This window comes from Theobroma cacao, chromosome 9 (genome assembly GCF_000208745.1).
Source record: "Theobroma cacao cultivar B97-61/B2 chromosome 9, Criollo_cocoa_genome_V2, whole genome shotgun sequence".
NCBI lineage: Eukaryota > Viridiplantae > Streptophyta > Magnoliopsida > Malvales > Malvaceae > Theobroma > Theobroma cacao.
Window position 1 is genome coordinate 34,214,399 of NC_030858.1, and position 25,121 is coordinate 34,239,519.

The 25,121-nt window shown below is 33.9% G+C and overlaps 1 protein-coding gene and 1 pseudogene across 2 annotated transcripts; both read left to right on the forward strand.

Annotated features, from left to right (window-relative positions):
- LOC18590332 (protein ECERIFERUM 1) lies at positions 1,895-6,185 on the forward strand. Its single transcript, XM_018128141.1, has 10 exons — positions 1,895-2,014; positions 2,460-2,683; positions 3,288-3,520; positions 3,783-4,002; positions 4,216-4,591; positions 4,684-4,791; positions 4,976-5,176; positions 5,268-5,363; positions 5,447-5,620; positions 5,871-6,185. The coding sequence occupies exons 1-10, from the start codon at positions 1,955-1,957 to the stop codon at positions 6,033-6,035; spliced, it is 1,857 nt and encodes a 618-aa protein (XP_017983630.1). The 5' UTR covers positions 1,895-1,954; the 3' UTR covers positions 6,036-6,185.
- Positions 16,587-20,617, forward strand: LOC18590334 (annotated as a pseudogene). Its single transcript, XR_001929229.1, has 10 exons — positions 16,587-16,646; positions 17,083-17,306; positions 17,757-17,989; positions 18,250-18,469; positions 18,691-19,064; positions 19,156-19,263; positions 19,404-19,604; positions 19,696-19,791; positions 19,875-20,048; positions 20,299-20,617. The product of XR_001929229.1 is annotated as a protein ECERIFERUM 1 (transcript).

Genomic DNA, 25,121 nt, shown 5'->3' on the forward strand with positions numbered 1-25,121 from the left:
GAGAGTCATAGTGTAATGTGGCTGATGTAATCTGTAATTCAGAGAGCTTTTGGGTAGATAGACAAGGGCCTAGGGTTCCCACATGCGCCACTCGTTGAAAATTGACGACCAATGGATAATGAGAGGAATTGTTTTTTTTTTGTTTACTCATTTTCAATGTGTTCCGCGTGGTACACGCTTGATTCCGTAATCTTCATCTTGTATTATTAAGTCTTAGATTATTAGTTTATTTGACAGCATATATAAGTCTTGATTAAGTTTTTTATTATCTGCTAAATGTTAAATTAATTGCATTAATCATGGACAAAAGAATTAATCCCCATACTAGAATGATAGATCCATGAACATTAGAACCAAAAGCTAACAAAACAACTTTTGGTGTGAAGAAAGTAAGAGCACATTTCGTGTAATATGCTTAATTAAATTATATTACGGTGATTATTTTGCAACAAACTATTGCATCGAGTATTTGGCTCAGGTTGATGGATGATCCCTCTGTCTAAAGAGTGGGATTCGAATCTTCTTTCTCCAATTAAAAAAAAACCATTATAATATAAAATTGCAATGCAATCACATTATAATCACATGATTGCAATTCAAAAATAATACAATCAGATTACATTACACTATATAATATTATTAAAGATATTTTTACTCTTCAAATTTATTAGTTTGTTAAAAATATTTTGTAATGTTATAATTTAATTTTTTATATAGATTTCGAGGAATGTCTCTTTGTTACTCTCAATAACCATTTTCAATTAGATGATAGATGGTAACTGTCAATAAAATTTATATTGTCTTTTATGATTTTGAATAAAAATGATGTGTATAAATTAGATTATGTGTTAGAAAGATACAACATCCCTCATTTTTCATTTCTTTTAGATATATGAAATCCTAATGGATTATGGGTAACAAATATTTCTTTTTATTTTATAACTTTTATAGTTGTCATCTTAAGATTCGAAATTTTAGACTTGTTTAAAATACATTAATAACTGATTGATAAGGTTATTGACTGAGAAAAAAAAACACAGATTGATAATTATATCATATATCTTACCATGTTAATAATTATATGCTACACTAACGTTGTGACTAAGCTCTTCTTTGAAAGAAATTTTGGAGGAGGGCCTAACACCGACGATTATTAATAAAACAACAGCGAGGAGTGTACCTAAACATTTGTCTTGTTTAGTTGCTGCTTAGTTTTAGATAAGGACGGAACTAAACAGTTTTGTCTCCCTTCTGATAGCTGAATGTTATTCGAAAAGTAATTTGCTTAGAACTTTTAAATTTCTTCCATTGTTAGTTTATAATTGACAACGTTAACTAATTTTTGGTAAAAATAGTTCCTTTTTTTTTTTTTCCAAATTAGGCTTTTCATTACGTATGAAATAAAAAGTTTCCTCAATTAATAGCGATGGCAGTATTACAATTCAATACGTTTTGTTCTTGTGGGGAACTAATACAGTAATACACTATGGTTTGAATAAAAAAGATGTGCACAAATTAGGTTATGCTTTAGAAAGATACAAAGGCATTTCCATTTCTTTTAGATATATGAAATCTCAATAGATTATGGGTAATAAATATTCTTTTCAATTTTATAAATTTTTTCCTTCTTCTCTTAAGATTCGAGATTTTAGACTTATTTAAATTACATTGGTAACATATTGATAATTATACCATATATCGTACCATATTAATAATTATATGCTAGAGTAACATTGTGAGTCAGCTCTTCTTTGAAAGTAAGTTCGGAGGCGGGCCAAGCACTGACACTGACTAATAAAAAAACAGCGATTGAATAGAAAAAAAAAGTGTAAAAAAAATTTATAATATTAACTATTTCTAGTTTGCAACTGACTATATATATATATATGTATGTATTAAGTGTTGATAACCGGATATTTTAGACTGCAAAGGGCAGAAAGAGTGGTGGAGAAACATGGCTACTAAACCAGGCATTCTCAGCGATTGGCCATGGCAGTCTATTGGGAACTTCAAGGTACTTCGTCTCCCTCTTTTCTTTGAGTCACAGTTATGCACGTACCTACATGCACTTTATATACGCAAATATGCATAATAATATATAATCACATAGGTGTTTTTTACAAATAATCAGATGATTTCAGGGTTGTTATTTTTTTACGAAAATCATAAAGTTTTAACACGAAGCTTTTGTTGGTTCTTTTTCTTAAGTTAATCTGCTTAAAAGACTTATACTTCATGTTTAAGCAATTGCTGATGGACTTGTATCTATCCTTTTGTTGTTGAATCAAATCCTTTCTTAGGCCTGTTTCATTGTTTCTAAAGAGTTATGAAATATGTCAAAGGATGGGAAATAGAGTACAATGTGAAAGTTGAAGTGTTGACTTATTGACTAGTGTAGAACTTAAACTTTTGGTAGAAATGCTATATTTCTGACATTGATTGTGAATGAATTTTTGCAGTATGCTCTTCTGGTCCCTGGGGCTATTTACAGCACATACTCCTTCATAACCACAGCAGAAAATGAGAGGAACCTGTTCATGTTCCTGGTCTTCCCATTCCTCTTGTTTAGATTCGCTCACTACCAGCTATGGATTTCTGTCTCTCGCTACCGAACTGCCAAAGGAAACAACAGGATTGTTGACAAGAGCCTCGACTTCGAGCAAGTTGACAGAGAAAGGAGCTGGTTAGCTCTCTCAGCTACCATCTTTTTTTTTGCAGACTATCCTTCTCTCTCTTCTTGCTTTCAATTCTGGGAAATCATTCATACTTCCTCTCAAATTTTTTCAAGTAATTTTTCATTTAGGTAAAAGGTCATCAACGGCTGTTCTAAGAGACTCTTTTTGGAAGCCTCAGACCTATAAAATCCGTATATTAGCTGTCTAATAACGTGGGATTTATGTGGATCTTACAGATTCAGTTCTTCACAAAGATAAAACCATTGTTTTTGTATATAATAAAAAGAAACTAATACTACAACTTATCGGGCAGTGTGCTGCAGCCTGCAGTCCCCAGCACATGGTAATTATTGGCAAGGCGGTCATATGGCTGTCGGGCCCTTGATTGGTACCACACCAATAGCTAGACCCATGTAACTTGGCTTTTTCCCTCTTTGGGATTTTCCTCCATGCTGACTTTAAGTACACCGAGTCATCCCAGTCAAAATTAAAAAAATTTAAAACTAATGTTATTGATGATGTAAATTAATAAGAAATTAAGAATGAATTATGTCCTTTCTTCGTGCAAGGTCCTTAACCCTGTATTCTGAATTGTGTTGGATGTTTTGGCAGGGATGATCAGATTGTATTGAACGGAATTTTGTTCTACGCGGCGGGCGTAGTATTAAGAGATCAATTCAACATGCCTTTCTTTAAAGCAGATGGCACAATAATCACACTGTTACTTCACTGGGGTCCTGCAGAGTTCCTCTACTATTGGCTTCACAGGGCATTGCACCACCATTACCTCTACGCTCGCTACCACTCCCATCACCATTCTTCCATTGTCACCGAGCCCAACACCTGTAAGCCAATTAACCATTCATATGCTTACAATTTGGATAATAGCATCATTTAATTTTTGAAGATTAGACTGTTAGGATAAGATGTACCGTATTTCATAAAAATTATATATTTGAGATTTATAAATGATTTTGAATTTAAAAGAATTAATGTAAGAGGTGCTAATTTGTCTTAATTTCAAAGTATTGAGGTAGAAATAAAAATAAAATTTTTTGACTTCCTTAGGTTACCCTTCTAATGTATGCAAATATTTTTGTTTGGCAGCATTTGTGCACCCATTCGCAGAAGTAATTTCCTATTATGTGCTCCTTCTGATACCAATATTGACATCGATATATATCGGAAAAGCTTCCATTATCGGAGTGTTTACTTACGTTACTGTTGTTGATTTCTTGAACAACATGGGACACTGCAACTTTGAGTTCATCCCGGAATGGGCCTTCACCATTTTCCCTCCTCTCAAGTACATTGTGTACACCCCATCGTAAGCCTCTTGCTTTACCCCTTTCTTCTCCAGTATAGACGCACCTAGTTTTCTCCTCACAAACTTTTTTATAAACAAAATTCAAGTAAAATTCATGCATTTTGTCTATTACGAGTAAGATAAAACGGAACATACATCTAGATCAATTAATGTTTGTTTATATGTACTTAGGTATGTGGGTAAATTTCTAATTGTCATTCTATTTTATGACAGGTTTCACTCTCTACATCACACTCAATTTCGGACCAATTACTCCCTTTTCTGTCCATTCTATGATTATGTCTATGGCACCGTGGACAAGTCGACAGATTCCTTGTATGAAACCACGATCAAAAGAGAGGCAGAGTCACCTGACGTGGTTCATCTAACTCATCTAACCACGCCAGACTCCATCTACCATCTGCCCCTTGGGTTCCCTTCATTGTCCTCCAAGCCCCAAGCTTCCAAATGGTACCTCCTGTTTATGTGGCCTGTCACTCTCTGGTCTGTGCTCTTGACTTGGATTTATGGCCATGCCTTTATTTCAGAGAGGAACGCCTTTAAAAAACTCAAACTTCAAGCTTGGGTTGTTCCCAAGTACAATATGCAAGTAAGAAATTAACATGTTTCCATCTTGGCGTCCGATTCTTCAGAGTGTTACCTAATTATAATTTAATCTGCATATGTTTTTTTTTCCTGTAGTATTTCTCAAAATGGCAAAGAGAAACTATCAGTAAATTGATTGGAGAAGCCATTCAAGATGCAGATAAGAAGGGAGCTAAGGTGCTGAGTTTAGGCCTTCTGAATCAGGTATGTTTAATTGTTAATGCAGCCTTTAAAATTTCACTGCCTACATATTTCTAATTCAAAAATTATGTTTAATTTATTACAAACTTCTCAAGTTTACTGTATGTATATATATATATATATATGTATATATATATATATATGTATATATATATATGTGTACACGTGTGTGTGTGTATGTGTGCAGCATGAGGAGTTTAGCAGAAATATAGAGCTTTATATCAAAAGGCACCCTCAGCTTAAAATCAAGGTTGTAGATGGAAGCAGTTTAGCAGCAGCTATTGTTCTAAACTGCATTCCTAAAGAAACAACCCAAGTACTCCTTAAAGGCAGAATTTCAAAGGATGCTTGTCTCTTGGTTCAAGCTTTATGCCAAAAGGGTATCCAGGTAAACTTCAAATAATCCCTTGGAAAACTATAGGATCATAGCATTAAATTAAGGGATTTAAAGAGTTTATACTTCAATTTATAATGAGCAGGTGGTCACATTGCAAGAGGATGATTACAAGAAGCTGCTAAAGTATGATAACAAGCTTGAAAGCAATTTGGTTCTTTCAGCAAGATATGATGTCAAGGTAAAATCTCTTTGGTTTATGATTGTATCTTCCTATATAATGTTTACATGCTGATTGTTTTAATCGTTGATATATTTTTGCAGGTATGGCTGGTGGGAGACGGACTGACTGATAAAGAACAGTCCAAGGCACCAAAAGGAACATTATTCATTCCATTTTCCATATTCCCTCCAAATCAAATCCGCAAAGATTGCTACTATCATACTACACCGGCTATGGAGGCTCCCAAATCTGTGGAGAACATGCACTCTTGTGAGGTTGGTAATTACTTATTTGACCAAAATTTTCTTATCCAAGTGGAATTTAAAAAATTTGATTCCCAAAGGATGGGATGTGCTTTGAATACTGCATTTGCACTTTTTTTCTTCATTACTTGTATCATTGCACTACAGAGTCAAGAAATGAATTTGTGGGAGATGAACTGAATCAGTATGGTCCATGGAGACCATTCTTTTTATTTTAGTTGTATAATATGTTAAAAATTCAACAAAAAATAAATTGAAACAGGACTGGTTGCCGAGAAGGGTTATGAGTGCAAGTCGTGTGGCTGGGATAATTCATGCTTCAGAAGGCTGGGAAGTCAACGAGTGCGGTGGCACCACTTTCAGCATTGACAAAGTTTGGGAGGCTAGTCTTGAGCATGGATTTCGCCCCTTGTCAATCTCCACTTGATCGAAACTCTAGGTTTCGGTATTAGCCTATGAGTAATCATATAGTAATAATAATGTATGCATATGAATTATCATCTTCGTTGTATCTTGCGATGTTCTGACAGGTTGACTTCCATGTGAATGGGAATAATTTGCCTTGTATTTGCCTAGATGTTTCTTTTCCTTTCTCTGGTAGACTGTAGGATTTGGGTGCCTAAGAATTGATCAAAATATAATTTGAAGTTTAACACTAAAAATAACAAACATACTAAGTACATCTTCTGGATATGATATGTTAAATAGAGGGTTCTTCACCAAGCAAAACTTGCCTGAACATTGCTTCACATGATGCATAAAATAGAAAAAGAGGGCCACCAAAAGTCTATGAGTGGCACTATTAGAGATGCAGCAGCTAACCTGCAAGCGAATTTAAGGCCTGAAAAAGCAAAAGCCATGAACATGCCTATGTGGTATGTATTTAAGGCATGACCAGATGGCATAAGTCCCCAAGGAGAGCCCAATCACGTAAAACTTTTGTCCTAGTTGAAACTGATCAGCAAGTTCTTGGATGTCAAGTGCCTCACCCTTCACCATACTGTTTGGGTTTGAATCACTCTCTCCATATCCAGCTCTGTCATATATCAGAACGTATACACCCAGTTCATCCATCACCTCCTACATGCCAAAACCAGCTATGACGATCTGCAGCATCTTTATGACTAGTTCTAGCTAGACATAGTTATATTATAGCAAATATCAAACATATATTCAACCCATGCTTGTAAAATTTTCTAAAAGCTTCGACTAATTTTCATATAAGTGCAATTAAGTGATAGAAACTTGACCTGTAAAACAATTGCAGATTGGAATTTGGAAATCATGTCCTTAGCCATAAATTAATGTGGTCTAGCTAGAACGCGAATTGAACTGGTTCGATCATGGTATGTATTTGTGTCAACTTTGCATGCTTTCTTTGTTCCTACAAACTAACTAGGAACAAAAAGTCACAACTCACTAGACAAAACTGGGAGACCACTTGTCTAATAGCCTGTGTAACATCCCATCCTTGGGATGTTAATTAAAAGAAAACGTTATTTGAAATTTAAGAAGAATTGTGGTTATTGATGATGAGAAAAGTCATGTGGGAGTGGAGAAATTAAAATAGTATTTTTATAATAAAATAATATTAAAATAAAGATGATGGCTGAATAAAAGAATAAAACATTATTGGCCGATTTCATGGAGTTAGATTTAGCCCAAGTGGGAGAGAGAGAAAAATTTTAAGGAAATGTAGCATGGTGGGGCCCACATGTTATTATAAAAAAATAAAGCATAAATGTGTATTAATATATTTAAATATTATTGTGATATATTGGTGATATACAAAATGAATATTTTGCAAGTACATGGGTAAAGGAACAATAATAGAAGATAGATAAAGCCAAAAGAATGGTTGAAACAAAATGTTGACGGGTAGAATTTTTAATTAGCAAAAAGTTAGAAGATCAGATTATAATATATGAAAAGTTTGAAAGATTAAATTATAAAAGAGAAAAAGTTTGGAGGGTTAAACAGAGAATAAAAAAAAGTTAGAGAACTTATTGGCAATTAATCTATCCTTAAATTATATTAAAAACAAATACGTATGTAGAAGATGTTAAGGATTAAATGGGCGGTCAACACAAAGTTGACCACCCATGCANGAAAAATAATAGAAGACAGATAAAGCCAAAAGAATGGTCGAAACAAAAAGTTAACGGGTTGAATTTTTAATTAGCAAAAAGTTAGAAGATCAGATTATAATATATGAAAAGTTTGAAAGATTAAATTATAAAAGAGAAAAAGTTTGGAGGGTTAAACAGAGAATAAAAAAAAGTTAGAGAACTTATTGGCAATTAATCTATCCTTAAATTATATTAAAAACAAATACGTATGTAGAAGATGTTAAGGATTAAATGGGCGGTCAACACAAAGTTGACCACCCATGCAACAACCAAAGGAGAAAGAAATAAAAGGAACAAAATTACACCAATGAGGAGGGGGGACAAAGCAATGTTGTCCTCCTATGCAAAGGAAATGATTTGCAAAACAAAAAAAAAAAAAAAAAAAAAAACAGAGGATTGAATTGAAAGGAACTAAGCTTGGGGAATCGCCCATTCTTTGGAGCTTAGACATTCTGCCCCCTCTTTTCCTGGAAAGCCCGAGAACTCCAAAGAAATTCTCTCAAGATTTTTTCTATCGTTCCTACTTTCCAAAGAGAGCTAAAGATACAAAAAATCTAGCCACTCAAGCTTCCATTATCCTCATTATTTGAGTGAACCCGAGGGCTCCTATGGAAATCTTTCAAGTTGGTTTTAAAGGTGATCCATGTAATATATAGTAGAGATTCCTATTGGTTCCTTGCAACCCGTGGCTACCTACTTATTTTGAAGGGATCAAGGCCCCACAAATGGAAGCTAGGAGCTGGGAGTTTGATGTGTAGGCAAGGAAATTACGAGTTAATCTTTAAAGATTTAAGTTTAAGAAATTTATAGCTTTTGAACTCATTGTGGCAGATTTGGTGATGTGGGTGAAGTAGTGTTGAAAATCAAGAATTTGGATGAGTTAAGCTGTCAATGAGGTAAGGTGCTAGAAACTAATGGTTAATTGCTCACCCAAATTAGCTACGGTTTATAAAAAAAAAAAAAATTGAGCCTGTTCAATTAATTAAATGTGCCTAGTTGTAAGGGATTATAAGAGGAAGAAGTTGCTGAAAATGTTTCCAAACCGTGGCTTAGTACCAAAGGCAGATTGGTGAAGTTCGAAGATAAGGAAATAAATTGGAATTTGAAATTAGATTACCATTTTAACTGCTGGTCACATGTATAAGTAGATAGTCTTAGAAAATATATTAAGTAAATATAAATTGTTGATGACTAGGAGATTGATTGAGCTGGTGCTTAGTTTCTAAGCAAAGTTAGTGAAGAAGGAATTATATTGAAAACTTTGACTAACCCGAGGCTTAAGCTTTGATGGATGTGGAAAATTAATATAAAAAAAGCCAGAATTAATGATTGAAATTGAGGTTTAAGTTGTTAATATTCTGTTGACCAAATAAGTAGATGTAAAAGCATCACAAATTTTATTAATTGGTGATGACATGTTATTGCTAGGAATTGGATTGAGCAAATCTGATCATTGCTAGAGAAAAAAAAAGGGTCAAGAGGATTTGGGCCCAATTATTATCTCCAGAATCTTGAATTCTCTCTCATTGAATAATATAATTTAGTCCTACACCAGGAAGAAGTAATATGGCAACAACGAGCAAAGATAGACTAGTTCAAATACGAAGATGGTAATAGCAAGTTTTATCACGCCATGGTGAAGAGTAAACAGAGGAGGAAACAGATAAATGCTTTTAAAAGAGAAGATAACTCTTGGTGCTCAGATCTTTTAGAACTTTAAGGCTAGTGGTTCATTTCTTTATGAATTTATACACATATGATGGGGTTAGTGAATCATTACTGTCATACACATATTGGAGATTGGACCTTGAAAAATCATCAACTTTGGCCGATTATGAGTGACGAAATTAAACATGCTCTCTTTGATATGCATCCCAACAAAAGCTCGAGATATGATGGATTTCTAGCAAGCTTCTTCAATAAAAATTGGAGACATATTGGTAATGATCTCATTAAATTTGTACAAGATGCCTATCTCAAAGGCTCCTTTGCACCATCCTGAAACCATACACTTATTACTCTTATTCCTAAAGTGGAAGGACCTGAGAAGATTAACCAATTTCACCCTATAAGTTTGTGTTCAATACCTCTGAACCTGCTTAGCAAAATTCTTGTCGATTGACTACGTCCATTACTGAATGAGCTTATTAGTAACACACAGAGTAGTTTTATACCAGGGTGTCAAGCAACTGATAATGTTATTGTAGTGCAAGAAGTCATTCACACAATGCGGGGTATGAAGCGAAGATAAGAAGCTGTGGCTATCAAAATTGACCTTGAGAAGGCTTGTGACAGACTTAAATGGTCCTTTCTTCAAGATTTCCTAATAGAGATAGGCCTTCCTCCGCAATGGATCTCTTTAATTTTGTATATTGTCTGGACTCTTTCTTTCTCTGTTATATGGAATGGCAAACAGCCTCACAAAATTCACTCTAGCTAGAGTAGGCCTATGACAAACTTAAATGGTCTTTTCTTCAAGATTTCCTAGTAGAGATAGGCCTTCCTCCGCAATGGATCTCTTTAATTTGGTATATTGTCTAGACTCCTTCTTTCTCTGTTATATGGAATGGTAAACAGTCTAAAAAATTCACTCCATCTAGAGGCATTAGCTAACGAGACCCATTATCTCCTTACTTATTTGTGCTATGCTTGGAAAAACTATCCTTGCTTATAAATGAAGAAGTTAAATTGGGCAACTAGAAACCTCTATCCCTAATAAGAAATGGTCCAACTTTTTCCCATGTGTGCTTTGCAGATGACATCATGTTATTTGGAACTAGTACCAAGACCCAATTGCAAGTTATGATGCGGATCATTCATAAGTTTTGCTTAGTTTCAGGCCAGAAAGTGAGTCTTGAGAAATCTAGAATGCTTGTTTCTTCGAATATCAACCCCACTAGAGCTAAAGAGTTAAGTTGAACTGCTTGCATCAACCTCACAAAAGATTTTGGTAAATACTTGAGGACCCCGATGCTTCATGGTAGGATTAAAAGAACTACTTATTCTTTTTTATGCAGTAAAGTGAAGCGAAAGCTTGAATAGTGGAATAATGAGTTTCTCTCTATGGTGGGCAGAGTTTCATTAGTACAAGCAACCACTATCATAATGGCTTCATATGTTATGCAAACCAACTTAATCCCTACTCATGTGGCTAAGGAAATTGACATGTTAAATAGGAATTTTATTTGGGGACACTTAAGTGGTGAGAAGAAAATTCATGCTATGAATTGGAGCACTCTTTGTCTTCTTAAAGAACTGGGTGGCTTACAAATTAGAGAGACCAGAAAATTTAGTTTGGCTTGGCTTGCTAAGCTTGGTTGGCAATTGTGGAAAGGAAAGGACTCCTTATGGGTCAAAATTTTGCAGAAGAAATATTTACGGAATAGAGATCTATTTTCAGTCAAAGCAAAGTCATCTGACTCTCACATTTAGAGTAGTATATTAAAAAGGAGAGAGGTCATTGCTAAGGGTTTGAGAATGATTGTGAACAATGGGCTTAACACTAAATTCTGGCTAGATTTTTGGTTGCCTTGTGGCCTATTAATTGGCTTTGCTACACGAGATTTGTCTTTAGCTGAAATTGATTTACTAGTAGCATGCTTCTGTGATGCTTATGGAAACTGGGATTTAGATTTTCTTTCTGACTCCCTACCAGCATATGAAACCCAAATGATTGTAGTATCTTTCATCGACCCTAGCAACACTAAGAGTGACATTAGTTTTTGGACTTTGACAAGCAGTGGCAATTTTTCTATCAAAACTGCTTATGAAAGCCAAGTTAAAACAAATCTCATTAAAATGGAACAATGGCGTCAGGTATGGAACCTTAGGAGCTGTAGGAAAGTCAAGATGTTCATATGGCGTGTGTTGCATGAATCTCTCCTTGCAACAGAATGGTTGATGACGAGAAGTCTAGGCTCATCAAGCTTTTGTAGCAGATGCAGTAATACTACAAAAAATATCATACATGCCTTGAGAGATTGCTCCTCATCTAGAGATATGTGGCTGAAAATTAAACCAGAGTTGCTCTCAAGCACTTTCTTTGCATTAGACTTGCAACAGTGGGTCTAAGAAAATATGACCAGTAATGTGCTTTATGATACATTGCCATGGGGTGTTATCTTCACTCACACACTTTGGATGCTCTAGTATTGGAGGAATTTAAGTCTATTCGAGGAATCTTTTTAGTGGCTGGAAAATGCATCTCAACAGATATGGGCTAAAGCCAAGGAGGCTTGGGACAGTTTGCATTGTCAACAAGCGAGAATAAGGTCTGAAATTCTTGTTTCCTGGGTCAAGCGAGATCACCCCTATGTGAAACTGAAAGTTGATGGCATTGTTAAAGGCCAACCAGGGGATGCCGTAGCAAGAGGATTAGTTAGGGATGGGAATGGCAATTGGCTATTTGGGTTTGTTTATAAAATTGGCATCTCTTTCTCACTTGGAACAGAGCTTTGGGCAATTTTAAAGGGGCTAGAATTGTGTTGGGAAAAAGGTTTCATAAAGGTTTTGATAGAAACCGACTTTAAACTTGCCTTTCAGAGGCTATCTTAGTAGAAGTTTCATTTGGATCCATGTGCAAGTATTGTGCAGAATATAAAGATGCTTATTTAGAGAGACTGGTCCTACTCCATATCTCATGTGTTGCACGAAGCCAATAGTTGCGCTGACTAGAAGGCAACTAAACAACATGATCTTCCCCTAGGCCTCCATGCGTTTGAGGTTCCTCCACCAAATATCTTCTCTTTATTGTTAGTTGATATATTGGGCATATTTTGGCCCAGACTTATGTAATTTGAGCTTTACTGAATAAATGCCTCCCTTATTTCAAAAAAAAAAAATGATACAGATATATGTTTAGCAAACAGTGCTACAATGCATACTATATTTAAAGACAAAAAATATTTTTTGCACATAACAATGGAAGAAACCAATATTAATACAATATCTAGTAGTATAACCTCTTGACTAGCTAATATTTTACTACCGTAGGAATAAAGTTTAAAATAAAAGATGTATTATTTTCTATTAAGTCTCAAAGAAATTTATTAAGTTTTAAAGAATGGATATTATATTGAGACAACAAATAAAAGAGACATTTAATACCTCTATATTATATCAATTATCTTTGATAAGAAGTGTGTATTGAAAAAATTACTTGTTATGTTCTTTAGATTATACTAAACAAATATTAGAATTATTGAAACTCATGCCATAGTAAACAAGAAATTCACTAATAATTTTAATGTTTGGCATGACCGGTTGGGCCACTTTGGATCAACAATGATACGAAAAATTATTACAAATTTTTGTGGTCATTCATGGAAAAATCAGAAGATTTTTTAATATAATGAATTCTTATGTGTTGCTTGCTCTCAAGGAAAATTAATTATAAGATCATCGGTAACTAAAGTTGGGATTGAATCCCCTACACTTTTGAAACGTATTTAGGATGATATATGTGGATCCATACATCCATCATGTGGACTATTTAGATATTTTTATGATTTTAATAATGTATCGACTAGATGGTCATATGTATGCTTATTATCAACTTGTAATTTGACATTTGTAAGATTACTCGCTTAAATCATTAGTTTGTAAGTACATTTTCTTGATTACGCAATCAAGACTATTCGTCTTGACAGTGCTGATAAATTTACATATCAAGCCTTTAATGAATATTGCATATTAGTCGGAATAAAGGTTGAATAACCTTTTGTTCATGTTCATACACAAAATGGTCTAATAAAATCATTTATTAAACACTTTTAATTGATTGAAAGGCCATTGCTTATGAAAACCAAACTCTTCATTTTTGCTTAGAGCATGCCATTTTGCATATAGTAGCACTTGTACACATTAGGCCAACAAATTATCATAAATTTTCTGTTATACAATTAGTCTATGGTTATGAACCAAATATTTTCCTTCTAAGAATTTTTTGATGTATGGTATATGTCATAATTGCTCCACCACAACGCACAAAAATGGATCCTCAAATGAGATTAGGAATATATATTGAATACAAATTTCTATCTATAATTATATATCTAGAAGTATCAACAAGAGATTTATTTATAACAAAGTTTACAGAATATTGTCATTTTGATGAAACAGTTTTTCCAACACTAAAAGGAGAAAATAAGTAGTTGAAAAAAGAAATTTCTTAGAATGCATTATCCTTATCTAGTTTTAATCTTTGAACAAATTAATGTGAACTTGAAGTTCAAAAGATAATTCATTTGCAAAATATAGTAAATCAGTTACCAAACGTATTTACTGACCTAAAGTGAATTACTAAATCTTATATACCAATTGTAAAAGCTCTTATTAGAATTGATGACCTTATAAAACAATGCACGCCAAAAGCGTGGAAAATCAATCAGTTTTGAAGATAAAATCCTTAAAAAAGAAAAAGAACAAATATACAAGATGGTCAAAAAGAAGAAATAGAAACTCTAAAAGAAACATCTGATATAATTGATAAAATTTCAAAAAAATTCAAATACTTAAAATCATCGAAAATGAAGAGATCTCAACAAATTATGTCATTACGGGAAAAGATGGAACCAAAATGAAATAAACATCAATGATATTTTTGCATATAATGTAGTGCTCAACATTATAGAAGAAAATGAGGAACTTGAATCTACATCTGTTGAAGAATGTAGACATAGAAATGATTGACCAATGTGGAAAGACGCAATTAAGGTGAAATTGAATTCATTTGCAAAATGTGAAGTTTTTGAACCTATAATCCGTACATCAAACGATGTAAAATCAGTGAGATATAAATGAGTATTTGTGTGAAAACGAAATAGAGAAAAATGAGATTGTGAGAACTAAAGCATGGTTTGTTGCATAAGGTTTTACCTAAAAATTGGTATTGATTATGAAGAGACATATTCTCCTGTAGTGGATGTAATTATATTTCGATTTTAATTAGTCTGACAATACATGAGAAGCTTGAAATATGTCTGACGGATATAGTTATAGCCTATTTATATAGCTCACTTGATAACAATATTTTTATGAAAATCGTTGAAGGATTTAAGTTGCCTGCAGTACAAAATTTAAATTCTTGAAAAATTTATTCGATCAAATTAAATAAATTTTTATATGGATTAAAGTAATTCGGACGCGTGTGGTATGATCGCTTTGTTGAAAGTAGGCTATAAAAATGATTCTATATGACCATGAGTTTTTATAAAAAGATTTGAATGTGAATTTGTGATAATTGCTATTTATGTTGATGACTTAAACATTATTGGAATTCTTGAATAGTTATCAAAAGCCGTGGATTACTTAAAGAAAGAATTTGAGATAAAAGATTTATAAAAAATAAAGTTTTGTTTAGGTCTTCATATTGTACACTTAGACAAATAAAATTTTTGTCCATCAATCAAAGTATATGGTAAAAGTGCTAAAACGATTCTATATGAACAAAAGCACATCCATTGAGTTCACCAATGGTTGTAAGGTCACTAGATGTAAGAAAAGACTTTTTCTAACCTCATGAGGATGATGAAAAGTTTCTAGGTTCTGAAGTATCATATCTTAATGTAATTGAAACACTAATGTATCTGACTAGCAATACATTATTTGATATATCATTTGTTGTAAATTTATTAGTAATATATAATTTTTCTCCAACTCGAAAAGATTGAAATGGAATTAAACATATATTTCGATATCTCTGAGGAACAATGGAGGCATATTTTTTATACAATAGACATTTAAGGGAGAGTGTTATGAATATATGTGTAAATATTCATTATGTTATAACCTAAGAGTTTAGACTAGGTCAGGTCGCTCAAACAGACCAAACAACCCAACAAGCTAGACATAAAAGTGTTATATGATTTGAACTCTTAGATTTGATTATATATATCTAGATTTAAATGTAGATTAAATTGGAGTAAGATTAAGATTTAATCCATTCAAATATAATCTTTTAATATTATCGTTATCTTATAAAGGGTTAATATTAACCTATAAATAAGCCCTTTACTTCATTTGTCAATATATATTTTCGAATAATATCATTTTATTTTATTAATTTTTTTAATATTTATTTTGTCAAATTATATTTCACAACATGATAATTATAATAGTATTACAATGCAATACATTTTGTTCTTGTATGGTTTTGAATAAAATGATACGTATAAATTTGATTATGCGTCGGAAAGATAAACATCCATCATTTTTCATTTCTTGTTTCGTTGCTGCTTAGTTTTAGATAAGGACGGAGCTAAACATTTTTGTCTCCCTTCTGACAGCTAAATGTTATAAGAAAAGTAATTCGCTTAAAACTTTTAAATTTCTTCCGTTGTTAGTATATAATTGACGATGTTAACTAATTTTTGGTAAAAATAATTCCTTTTTTTTTTTTCCAAATTAGGCTTTTCATTACATATGAAATAAAAAGTTTCCTCAATTAATAGCGATGACAGTATTACAATTCGATACGTTTTGTTCTTGTGGGGAACTAATACAGTAATACACTATGGTTTGAATAAAAAAGATATGCACAAATTAGGTTCTGCTTTAGAAGATAAAGGTCATTTCCTTTTTTTCAAGATATATGAAATCTCAATAGATTATGGGTAATAAATATTCTTTTCAATCTTATAAATTTTTTCGTTCTTGTGTTGAGATTCGAGATTTTAGACTTAATTAAATTACATTGGTCATTTAATTACCAATTCTTTATACAATAAATCTATAATCTCATTGCTTAAACTATTTCTAGTTTGCAACCGACTATATATATATATATATGTATTAAGTGTTGATAACCCGATATTTCATACTACAAAGGGCGGTAAGAGTGGTGGAGAAACATGGCTAGTAAGCCAGGCATTCTCACCGATTCGCCATGGCAGTCTATTGGGTACTTCAAGGTACTTCGTCTCCCTCTTTTCTTTGAGTCACAGTTATGCACGTACCTACATGCACTTTATATATGTCAATATGCATAATAATATATAATCACACAGGTGTTTTTTACAAATAATCAGATGATTTGAGGGTTGTTATTTTTTTACGAAAATCATAAAGTTAAGCTTTTGTTGCTTCTTTTTCTTACGTTGATCTGCTTTAAAAACTTATACTTCATGTTTAAGCAATTGCTCATGGACTTGTATCTATCCTTTTGTTGTTGAATCAAATCCTTTCTTAGGCCTGTTTCATTGTTTCTAAAGAGTTATGAAATATGTCAAAGGATGGGAAATAGAGTACAATGTGAAAGTTGAAGTGTCGACTTATTGACTAATGCAGAACTGAAACTTTCGGTAGAAATGCTATTTTCCGACATTGATTGTGAATGAATTTTGGCAGTATGCTCTTCTGGTCCCTGGGGCTATTTACAGCACATACTCCTTCATAACCACAGCAGAAAATGAGAGGAACCTGTTCATGTTCCTGGTCTTCCCATTCCTCTTGTTTAGACTCGCTCACCACCAGCTATGGATTTCTGTCTCTCGCTACCGAACTGCCAAAGGAAACAACAGGATTGTTGACAAGAGCCTCGACTTCGAGCAAGTTGACAGAGAAAGGAGCTGGTTAGCTCTCTCAGCTACCACCTTTTTTTTGCAGACTATCATTCTCTCTCTTCTTGCTTTCAATTCTGGGAAATCATTCAAACTTCCTCTCAAATTTTTTCAAGTAATTTTTCATTTAGGTAAAAGGTCATCAACGGCTGTTCTAAGAGATTCTTTTTGGAAGCCTCAGACCTATAAAATCCGTATATTAGCTTTCTACTCACGTTTGATTTATGTAAATCTTACAGATTCAGTCCAATAGCTAGACCGTTGTAACTTGGCTGTTTCCCTCTTTGGCATTTTCCTCCATGCTGACTTTCAGTACACCGAGTCATCCCAGTCAAAATTAAATAAATTTAAAACTAATGTTATTGATGACGTACATTAATAAGAAATAAAGAATGAATTATGTGCTTTCTTGGCGCAAGGTCCTTAACCCTGTATTCTGAATTGTGTTGGATGTTTTGGCAGGGATGATCAGATGGTAGTGAACGGAATTTTGTTCTACGCGGCGGGCGTAGTATTAAGAGATCAGTTCAACATGCCCTTCTTTAAGGCAGATGGCACAATAATCACACTGTTACTTCACTGGGGTCCTTTAGAGTTCGTCTACTATTGGCTTCACAGGGCATTGCACCACCATTACCTCTACGCTTGTTACCACTCCCATCACCAATCTTCCATTGTCACCGAGCCCAACACCTGTAAGCCAATTAACCATTCATATGCCTACAATTTGGATAAAAACATCATTTAATTTTTGAAGATCAGACTGTCAGGATAAGATGTACCGTATTTCATAAAAGTCATATATTTGAGATTTATATTTGTAACGATTTTGAATTTTTAATGTAAGAGGTGCTAATTTGTCTTAATTTCAAAGTATTGAGGTAGAAATAAAAATAAAATTTTTTGACTTCCTTAGGTTACCCTTCTAATGTATGCAAATATTTTTGTTTGGCAGCATTTGTGCACCCATTCGCAGAAGTACTTTCCTATTATGTGCTCTTTCTGATACCAATATCGACATCGATATACATCGGAAAAGCTTCCATCATCGGAGTGTTTACTTACTTTACTGTTATTGATTTCTTGAACAACATGGGACACTGCAACTTTGAGTTCATCCCGGAATGGGCCTTCACCATTTTCCCTCCTCTCAAGTACATTGTGTACACCCCATCGTAAGTCTCTTGCTTTACTCCTTTCTTCTCTAGTACAGAAGTACCTAGTTTTCTCCTTACAAATTTGTTTATAAACAAAATCCAAGTAAAATTCATGAATTTTGTCTATTACGAGGAAAGATAAAACGAAACATACAATATCTAGATTAATTAATGTTTGTTTATATGTACTTAGGTATATATGTGGGTAAATTTCTAATCATCATTCTATTTTATGACAGGTTTCACTCTCTACATCACACTCAATTTCGGACCAATTACTCCCTATACTGTCCATTCTATGATTATGTCTATGGCACCGTGGACAAGTCGACAGATACTTTGTATGAAACCACGATCAAGAGAGAGGCAGAGTCACCTGACGTGGTTCATCTAACTCATCTAACCACGCCAGACTCCATCTACCATCTGCCTCTTGGGTTCCCTTCATTGTCCTCCAAGCCCCAAGCTTCCAAATGGTACCTCCTGTTTATGTGGCCTGTCACGCTCTGGTCTGTGCTCGACTTGGATTTATGGCCATGCCTTTATTTCGGAGAGGAACGCCTTTAAGAAACTCAAACTTCAAGCTTGGGTTGTTCCCAAGTACAATATGCAAGTAAGAAATTAACATGTTTTCATCTTGGCGTTTGATTCTTCAGAGTGTTATCTAATTATAATTTAATCTGCATATGTTTTTTTTCCTGTAGTATTTCTCAAAATGGCAAAGAGAAACTATCAGTAAATTGATTGGAGAAGCTATTCAAGATGCAGATAAGAAGGGAGCTAAGGTGCTGAGTTTAGGCCTTCTGAATCAGGTATGTTTAATTGTTAATGCAGCCTTTAAAATTTCACTGCCTACATATTTCTAATCCAAAAATTATGTTTACTTTATTACAAACTTCTCAAGTTTACTGCATATATATCTATATACACGTGTGTCTGTGTGTGTGTGCAGCATGAGGTGTTTAGCAGAAATATAGAGCTTTATATGAAAAGGCACCCTCAGCTTAAAATCAAGGTTGTAGATGGAAGCAGTTTAGCAGCAGCTATTGTTCTAAACTGCATTCCTAAAGAAACAACCCAAGTACTCCTTAGAGGCAGAATTTCAAAGGATGCTTGTCTCTTGGTTCAAGCTTTATGCCAAAAGGGTATCCAGGTAAACTTCAAATAATCCCTTGGAAAACTATAGGATCGAAGCATTAAATTAAGGGATTTAAAGAGTTTATACTTCAATTTAGAATGAGCAGGTGGTCACATTGCAAGAGGATGATTACAAGAAGCTGCTAAAGTATGATAACAAGCTTGAAAGCAATTTGGTTCTTTCAGCAAGATATGATGTCAAGGTAAAATCTCTTTGGTTTATGATTGTATCTTCCTATATAATGTTTACATGCTGATTGTTTTAATCGTTGATATATTTTTGCAGGTATGGCTGGTGGGAGACGGACTGACTGATAAAGAACAGTCCAAGGCACCAAAAGGAACATTATTCATTCCATTTTCCATATTCCCTCCAAATCAAATCCGCAAAGATTGCTACTATCATACTACACCGGCTATGGAGGCTCCCAAATCTGTGGAGAACATGCACTCTTGTGAGGTTAGTAGTTACTTATTTGACCAAAATTTTCTTATCCAAATGGAATTTAAAAAATTTGATTCCCAAACGATGGGATGTGCTTTGAGTACTACATTTGCACTTTTTTTCTTCATTACTTGTATCATTGCACTACAGAGTCAAGAAATGAATTTGTGGAAGATGAACGGAATCAGTATGGTCCATGGAGACCATTCTTTTTATTTTAGTTGTATAATATGTTAAAAATTCAACAAAAAATAAATTGAAACAGGACTGGTTGCCGAGAAGGGTTATGAGTGCAAGTCGTGTGGCTGGGATAATTCATGCTTCAGAAGGCTGGGAAGTCAACGAGTGCGGTGGCACCACTTTCAGCATTGACAAAGTTTGGGAGGCTAGTCTTGAGCATGGATTTCGCCCCTTGTCAATCTCCACTTGATCGAAACTCTAGGTTTCGGTATTAGCCTATGAGTAATCATATAGTAATAATAATGTATGCATATGAATTATCATCTTCGTTGTATCTTGCGAAGTTCTGACAGGTTGATTTCCATGTGAATGGGAATAATTTGCCTTGTATTTGCCTAGATGTTTCTTTTCCTTTCTCTTAGGATTTGGGTGCCTAAGAATTGATCAAAATATAATTTGAAGTTTAACACTAAAATAACAAACAAACTAAGCACATCTTCTGGATATGATATGTTAAATAGAGGGTTCTTGACCAAGCAAAATGTGACACCCAATATCCTCGTATTGTGAAACCTCGACCTCCATAGACCGATAACTAGAAGTAGACGCTATAACTCGAACCAAGAGTAATTTCGTCATTTCTAATGGTGAGCTCCTAGAAGTAGTTTTCTAATGTTATTAAGGTCTAAGTAAGCCTAAGGAATAAATAAATGATGTTTATGATGGTAAAATAAATGAAGAAGATAAAAATACTGATAATTTTCATAATAGGGGCAAAATGTTCATTTTTCATCTCGAGTCTAAATTTTTAAGTTTTCGTGAATCCGAGTATTTTTAAACTATTATGGATTTTGTCTCATTGACAAAAGAGTAAAAAGATTGGACAAAGGATAGGAAGAAGACAAAATGACCTTGTTAAGGGTATTTTGGTAATTACGTGAGAAAATGGATAAATATAAGGCATAAATATCCAAGTTTCTAGCAACTTCTTCAAGTTTCCAGCAGATTCTTCAAGCTTCCAGTAACTTTTTCTTTTTCCTCACCCATCCAATGCCATTTTTCATTCCACCTCCATGAAAATCAAAATTTTCATGTGATTTTTCCTTATTTTCTTTTGATTTCTTTNTGTAGAGAGAGAGAGAGAGAGAGAGAGAGAGATTTCCCACAATAGTTTGAAAGCTTTTGAAAAGGAATTCAACTACAAAGAAACCTTAAGGTGAGTAATAAGTTAGGATTGATTTTTAAGATATTGATAATGGCTAACAATGGGATTTATGAGTGTTTTATTGTTGAGGTTGTTTATTCATTTTTAGGGTGACTAGAGTAATGAATAAATAGCCACTTAATGGTGATTGGAAGCTAGTTAGGAAAAACTAGCTGAACCTGAGTTAGGAAATAGCTTTTGGAATTATATTAATGCCAATTTGGGTGATTGAGATGCTATTGGGTGTGATAGGTTCCAACGAGATCCCACATCTCCATTCGGAGCATTGGTCGAAGTTAGAGTCAATCAAAGCATCAACAAACACCGGTGAGTGAACTTGCATTTAAATGTTTTGGGATATCGACATGTGTGTTAAATGAATCACATGAAAGAATTTATTTGTCTTTTCTTAAAAACATGCATGGGAACAAGCTCTTAATGAAATGTTTCTACGTTGTGAAATGTGACTGTGATAAATCCATGTGCTATTGTATTACGTTGGTATATATATAAATATATATATGTTGTGTGTTGATAATTATGACCATGCATGTGCGGTGTGGGGAGTGCACATGTCGGTGATTACGAGGTGAGGGAGTGTGGATGATGAGATTGCCTATGTGTGCGATGTGGGGGGAGCACATGATGGCATTAGTTGTGCGCGATGTGGGGGTGCACACGATGACTCCAGCTATGTGCGGTGCGGAGTGCACATGAGCTGGGTGAGGTGGTGGTTGTATACATGCTTGTATATATATATGCTATAAATATGTTTTATATGCTATAGAAAAAGTTATGAAAATAATATGTGCTTGTATTGAATGTTGAAAAATTGATTATTGTCAAATGTGTTCAATTTGATTTTCGTTGCATCAGGAACGGATTTTTAATATAGTAAAAATCCCCCTAATTCCACTTGCCTTGAATTTTGTTGCAGCGAAATTCCTTTTTCATTGCGGCGAGAAACTTTCGTGTGTGCGGGGCAGACACTATTCTCTCTGCAGCGAAATTCCATTTTTGTCGCGACGAGAAACTTTGTCACGACTCGAAACTCCCATCGGGCCCATGACAATGGTCGCGACATCCCGATAGGCACTCATTACCCCGAATGCCGATCGGAACCCCACAAGGCTTAGCATCAGCTTTCGCATCTCCCTGGTGAGCGACAGTTATTAAATCTCGCATTACAAGAAATCATAAGTCGTTTCCAAATCAAAACAATAAAATATTATTTTCTGGCTCACAAGGGCATTTTCGTCATTTTTCGTTGAAAATCTCAAAACTTGCTAAAAATGTAGTAGGTAAGTAAAAAATATATATTTAGTGATTTAAAAACAAATTAAGTATCTAAAACGTTCATTTGTAGTGAAAATTTGACCATTTGAATATAATAAAAATATTCAATAAAATAAGCTATTTTCTTGTAAAATAATTTTTATAAAGCTATCGGTAAATAATTCTTATAGTGTAAAAGTTAATTATATTCATATATACTATAAAGCAAATAACCAAAGTATAAAATTACTTTTACAGCGACACGTGGGCCCACATCTAACCAAAATGCATCGGAAGCTGAAAACTTACAACTTTTGCCGATTCAAGTCCAAATGAAGGTCCTTATCAAAGTCAGCTAACTATGAAATTCTTCGAGCCTGAAATGTGAGGAAATGAGGGTGGTGAGATTATAAAATCCCAGTGAGTAAACAATTACCATAAAAAACATCTAAAGCCGAGTAGATGAAGACAATATAAAAACGTTATATCTCAATAATGTTCATAACGCAAAATTCGTTTCAATCTATACCAAACAATTTCTTTTTGTCAAAATTTCTCGACTTATGGATTTTTTAAACTTGGCCGCTGTCAAAATCATTCTTGCGGGTACCTTCGTCAAGGTATCCCATTGAGACCGCCAAGGCTGTTAAATGTCTCATACCCATAAGCATGTTTTCGCATCTGACATACAGCTGTTCCTTGGCGTTGGCTGAGTCTCACACTCACGTGGTGACCCGAACGTGAGGTGCACTCAAATCTTACCTCAGAAGATACTTTATCCAACATCTTCCCCCCCACCGGAGGTAAATATATAATTGGGTTACCGTGCCCCTCTCATAGGCAGTCCACGAAAACCCCCATCACTGCAGTGACTGTTTAATATACCACCAGACCCATAAAATTTTCAATAGCATAACATGGTGAATAAAATTTAATCCAGTCTACCGAGACCAATCCAAAACTGTTCATATATTTCATGTCAACTCCAAAAATTTAGCCATCATGCTATCATAGTGTCATAAGCCACAGTTTCAATAACATATAAAATCATAAATTCAACACAGTCTCCATATACTTAATTTTCCCAAAACAATGTTTGATTTCAAAATCAGTATAAATTTCATTTTTATTAAAAAAAATTTTAATTGAAAAATATAATATTTTATAATTTAAACTCACCATTTAATAAAGGCATCAAACAAATATAATTACTCTAGATATTTAAGACGATAAATTGTCCACTCACAGTTCTAGGAGTCAATGTACTCATAATCTCAATCTTCAAGCACAATCTCTGTACTTTTACCAGTGTAATTTGCTCACCACCTATCCACAATGTACAATACGTAATTCACCACATTAATGCTTGACCATTATAAAATCAATTCAGGCTCAGTGTATATGCATGATATGATATGCAACTTATCCGACTACCGTTTAAATGTGGTGCTGACCTAATTCGGCCTATTACCTGATTAAATGACCATTGTGTTCGATTTGGCTCCAAATTGCTCCATTTCATTTCTAATATTTCAATTCTCTAAATACAATTCCAATAACACCAATTTCAGCATCAAAACCCTCCCATTTCTTCATGAAAAAATTCAGCCATTATAGTGTACTAACACCATGATTTTTCCTACTTAATTTTCTCACCATTATTCATCATTTTCTAAGCCATTTCTCTTGAAATAATAACAATCCATCACCCACACACATCAAGGAAGATTCGGCCAATGAAGATTCATGGGGAAAATGGATTCTTTTCTTGTTGTTTTGTTTCTAAATATGCTAAACTAACTAAAAACACTAACATATCTTAAAATCAAATCAATCCAACATCTTTCTCTCTCCTTACCCATTTTGACCAGCCATGAATTCATCATGAAAACATGTAATTTAAGCATGGAAAATAAGGATAAATGCTTAAGGAAAATAGGTTTCAAGCTTAGGTTGAAAAATCCTACCTTTTTCACTTGTTTTCCTTGATTTTTCACACTTTTTCTCTTGAAATTCTTTCCTAGGGTTTGTTCTTCCTTTCTTTCCCTCTCTTCCTTGCTTGGCCAAATATTTGGAGAGATAATGGGCTGATTTATGCTGATTTTTAAGTTAAATAATAAAATATCCTAGCTTGACGCATGGCATATTTCCATTGGTCCATTTTTAAAACTTTAAAAATTTTAAACCTTTTTCTCCACCACATGATTAGTCAAAGGTCAAAATGAGGATAAGGGAAGACCATGTGCTGGACAAATGTCCTAGTGGTGGAAAATTACAATTTTTCCCCTAAGGTGGCAACATTACCATTTTACCCCTATACTCCAAATTATACCGAAAATTAAAATTTTTCACTTATAAACCTCAAATCATACTCAAATACTCAAATCATACTCCAATAAGTCAAATGGGGCCAAAAAATCTTTTCTAAA

Excerpts from the sequence above, each read along its gene's own strand:
- LOC18590332 (XM_018128141.1), top strand. The coding sequence starts at position 1,955 with ATGGCTACTAAACCAGGCATTCTCAGCGATTGGCCATGGCAGTCTATT. Across the intron at positions 4,003-4,215 it reads TACATTGTGTACACCCCATC|GTTTCACTCTCTACATCACA; the intron begins GTAAGCCTCTTG and ends ATTTTATGACAG. Across the intron at positions 4,792-4,975 it reads GTTTAGGCCTTCTGAATCAG|CATGAGGAGTTTAGCAGAAA; the intron begins GTATGTTTAATT and ends GTATGTGTGCAG.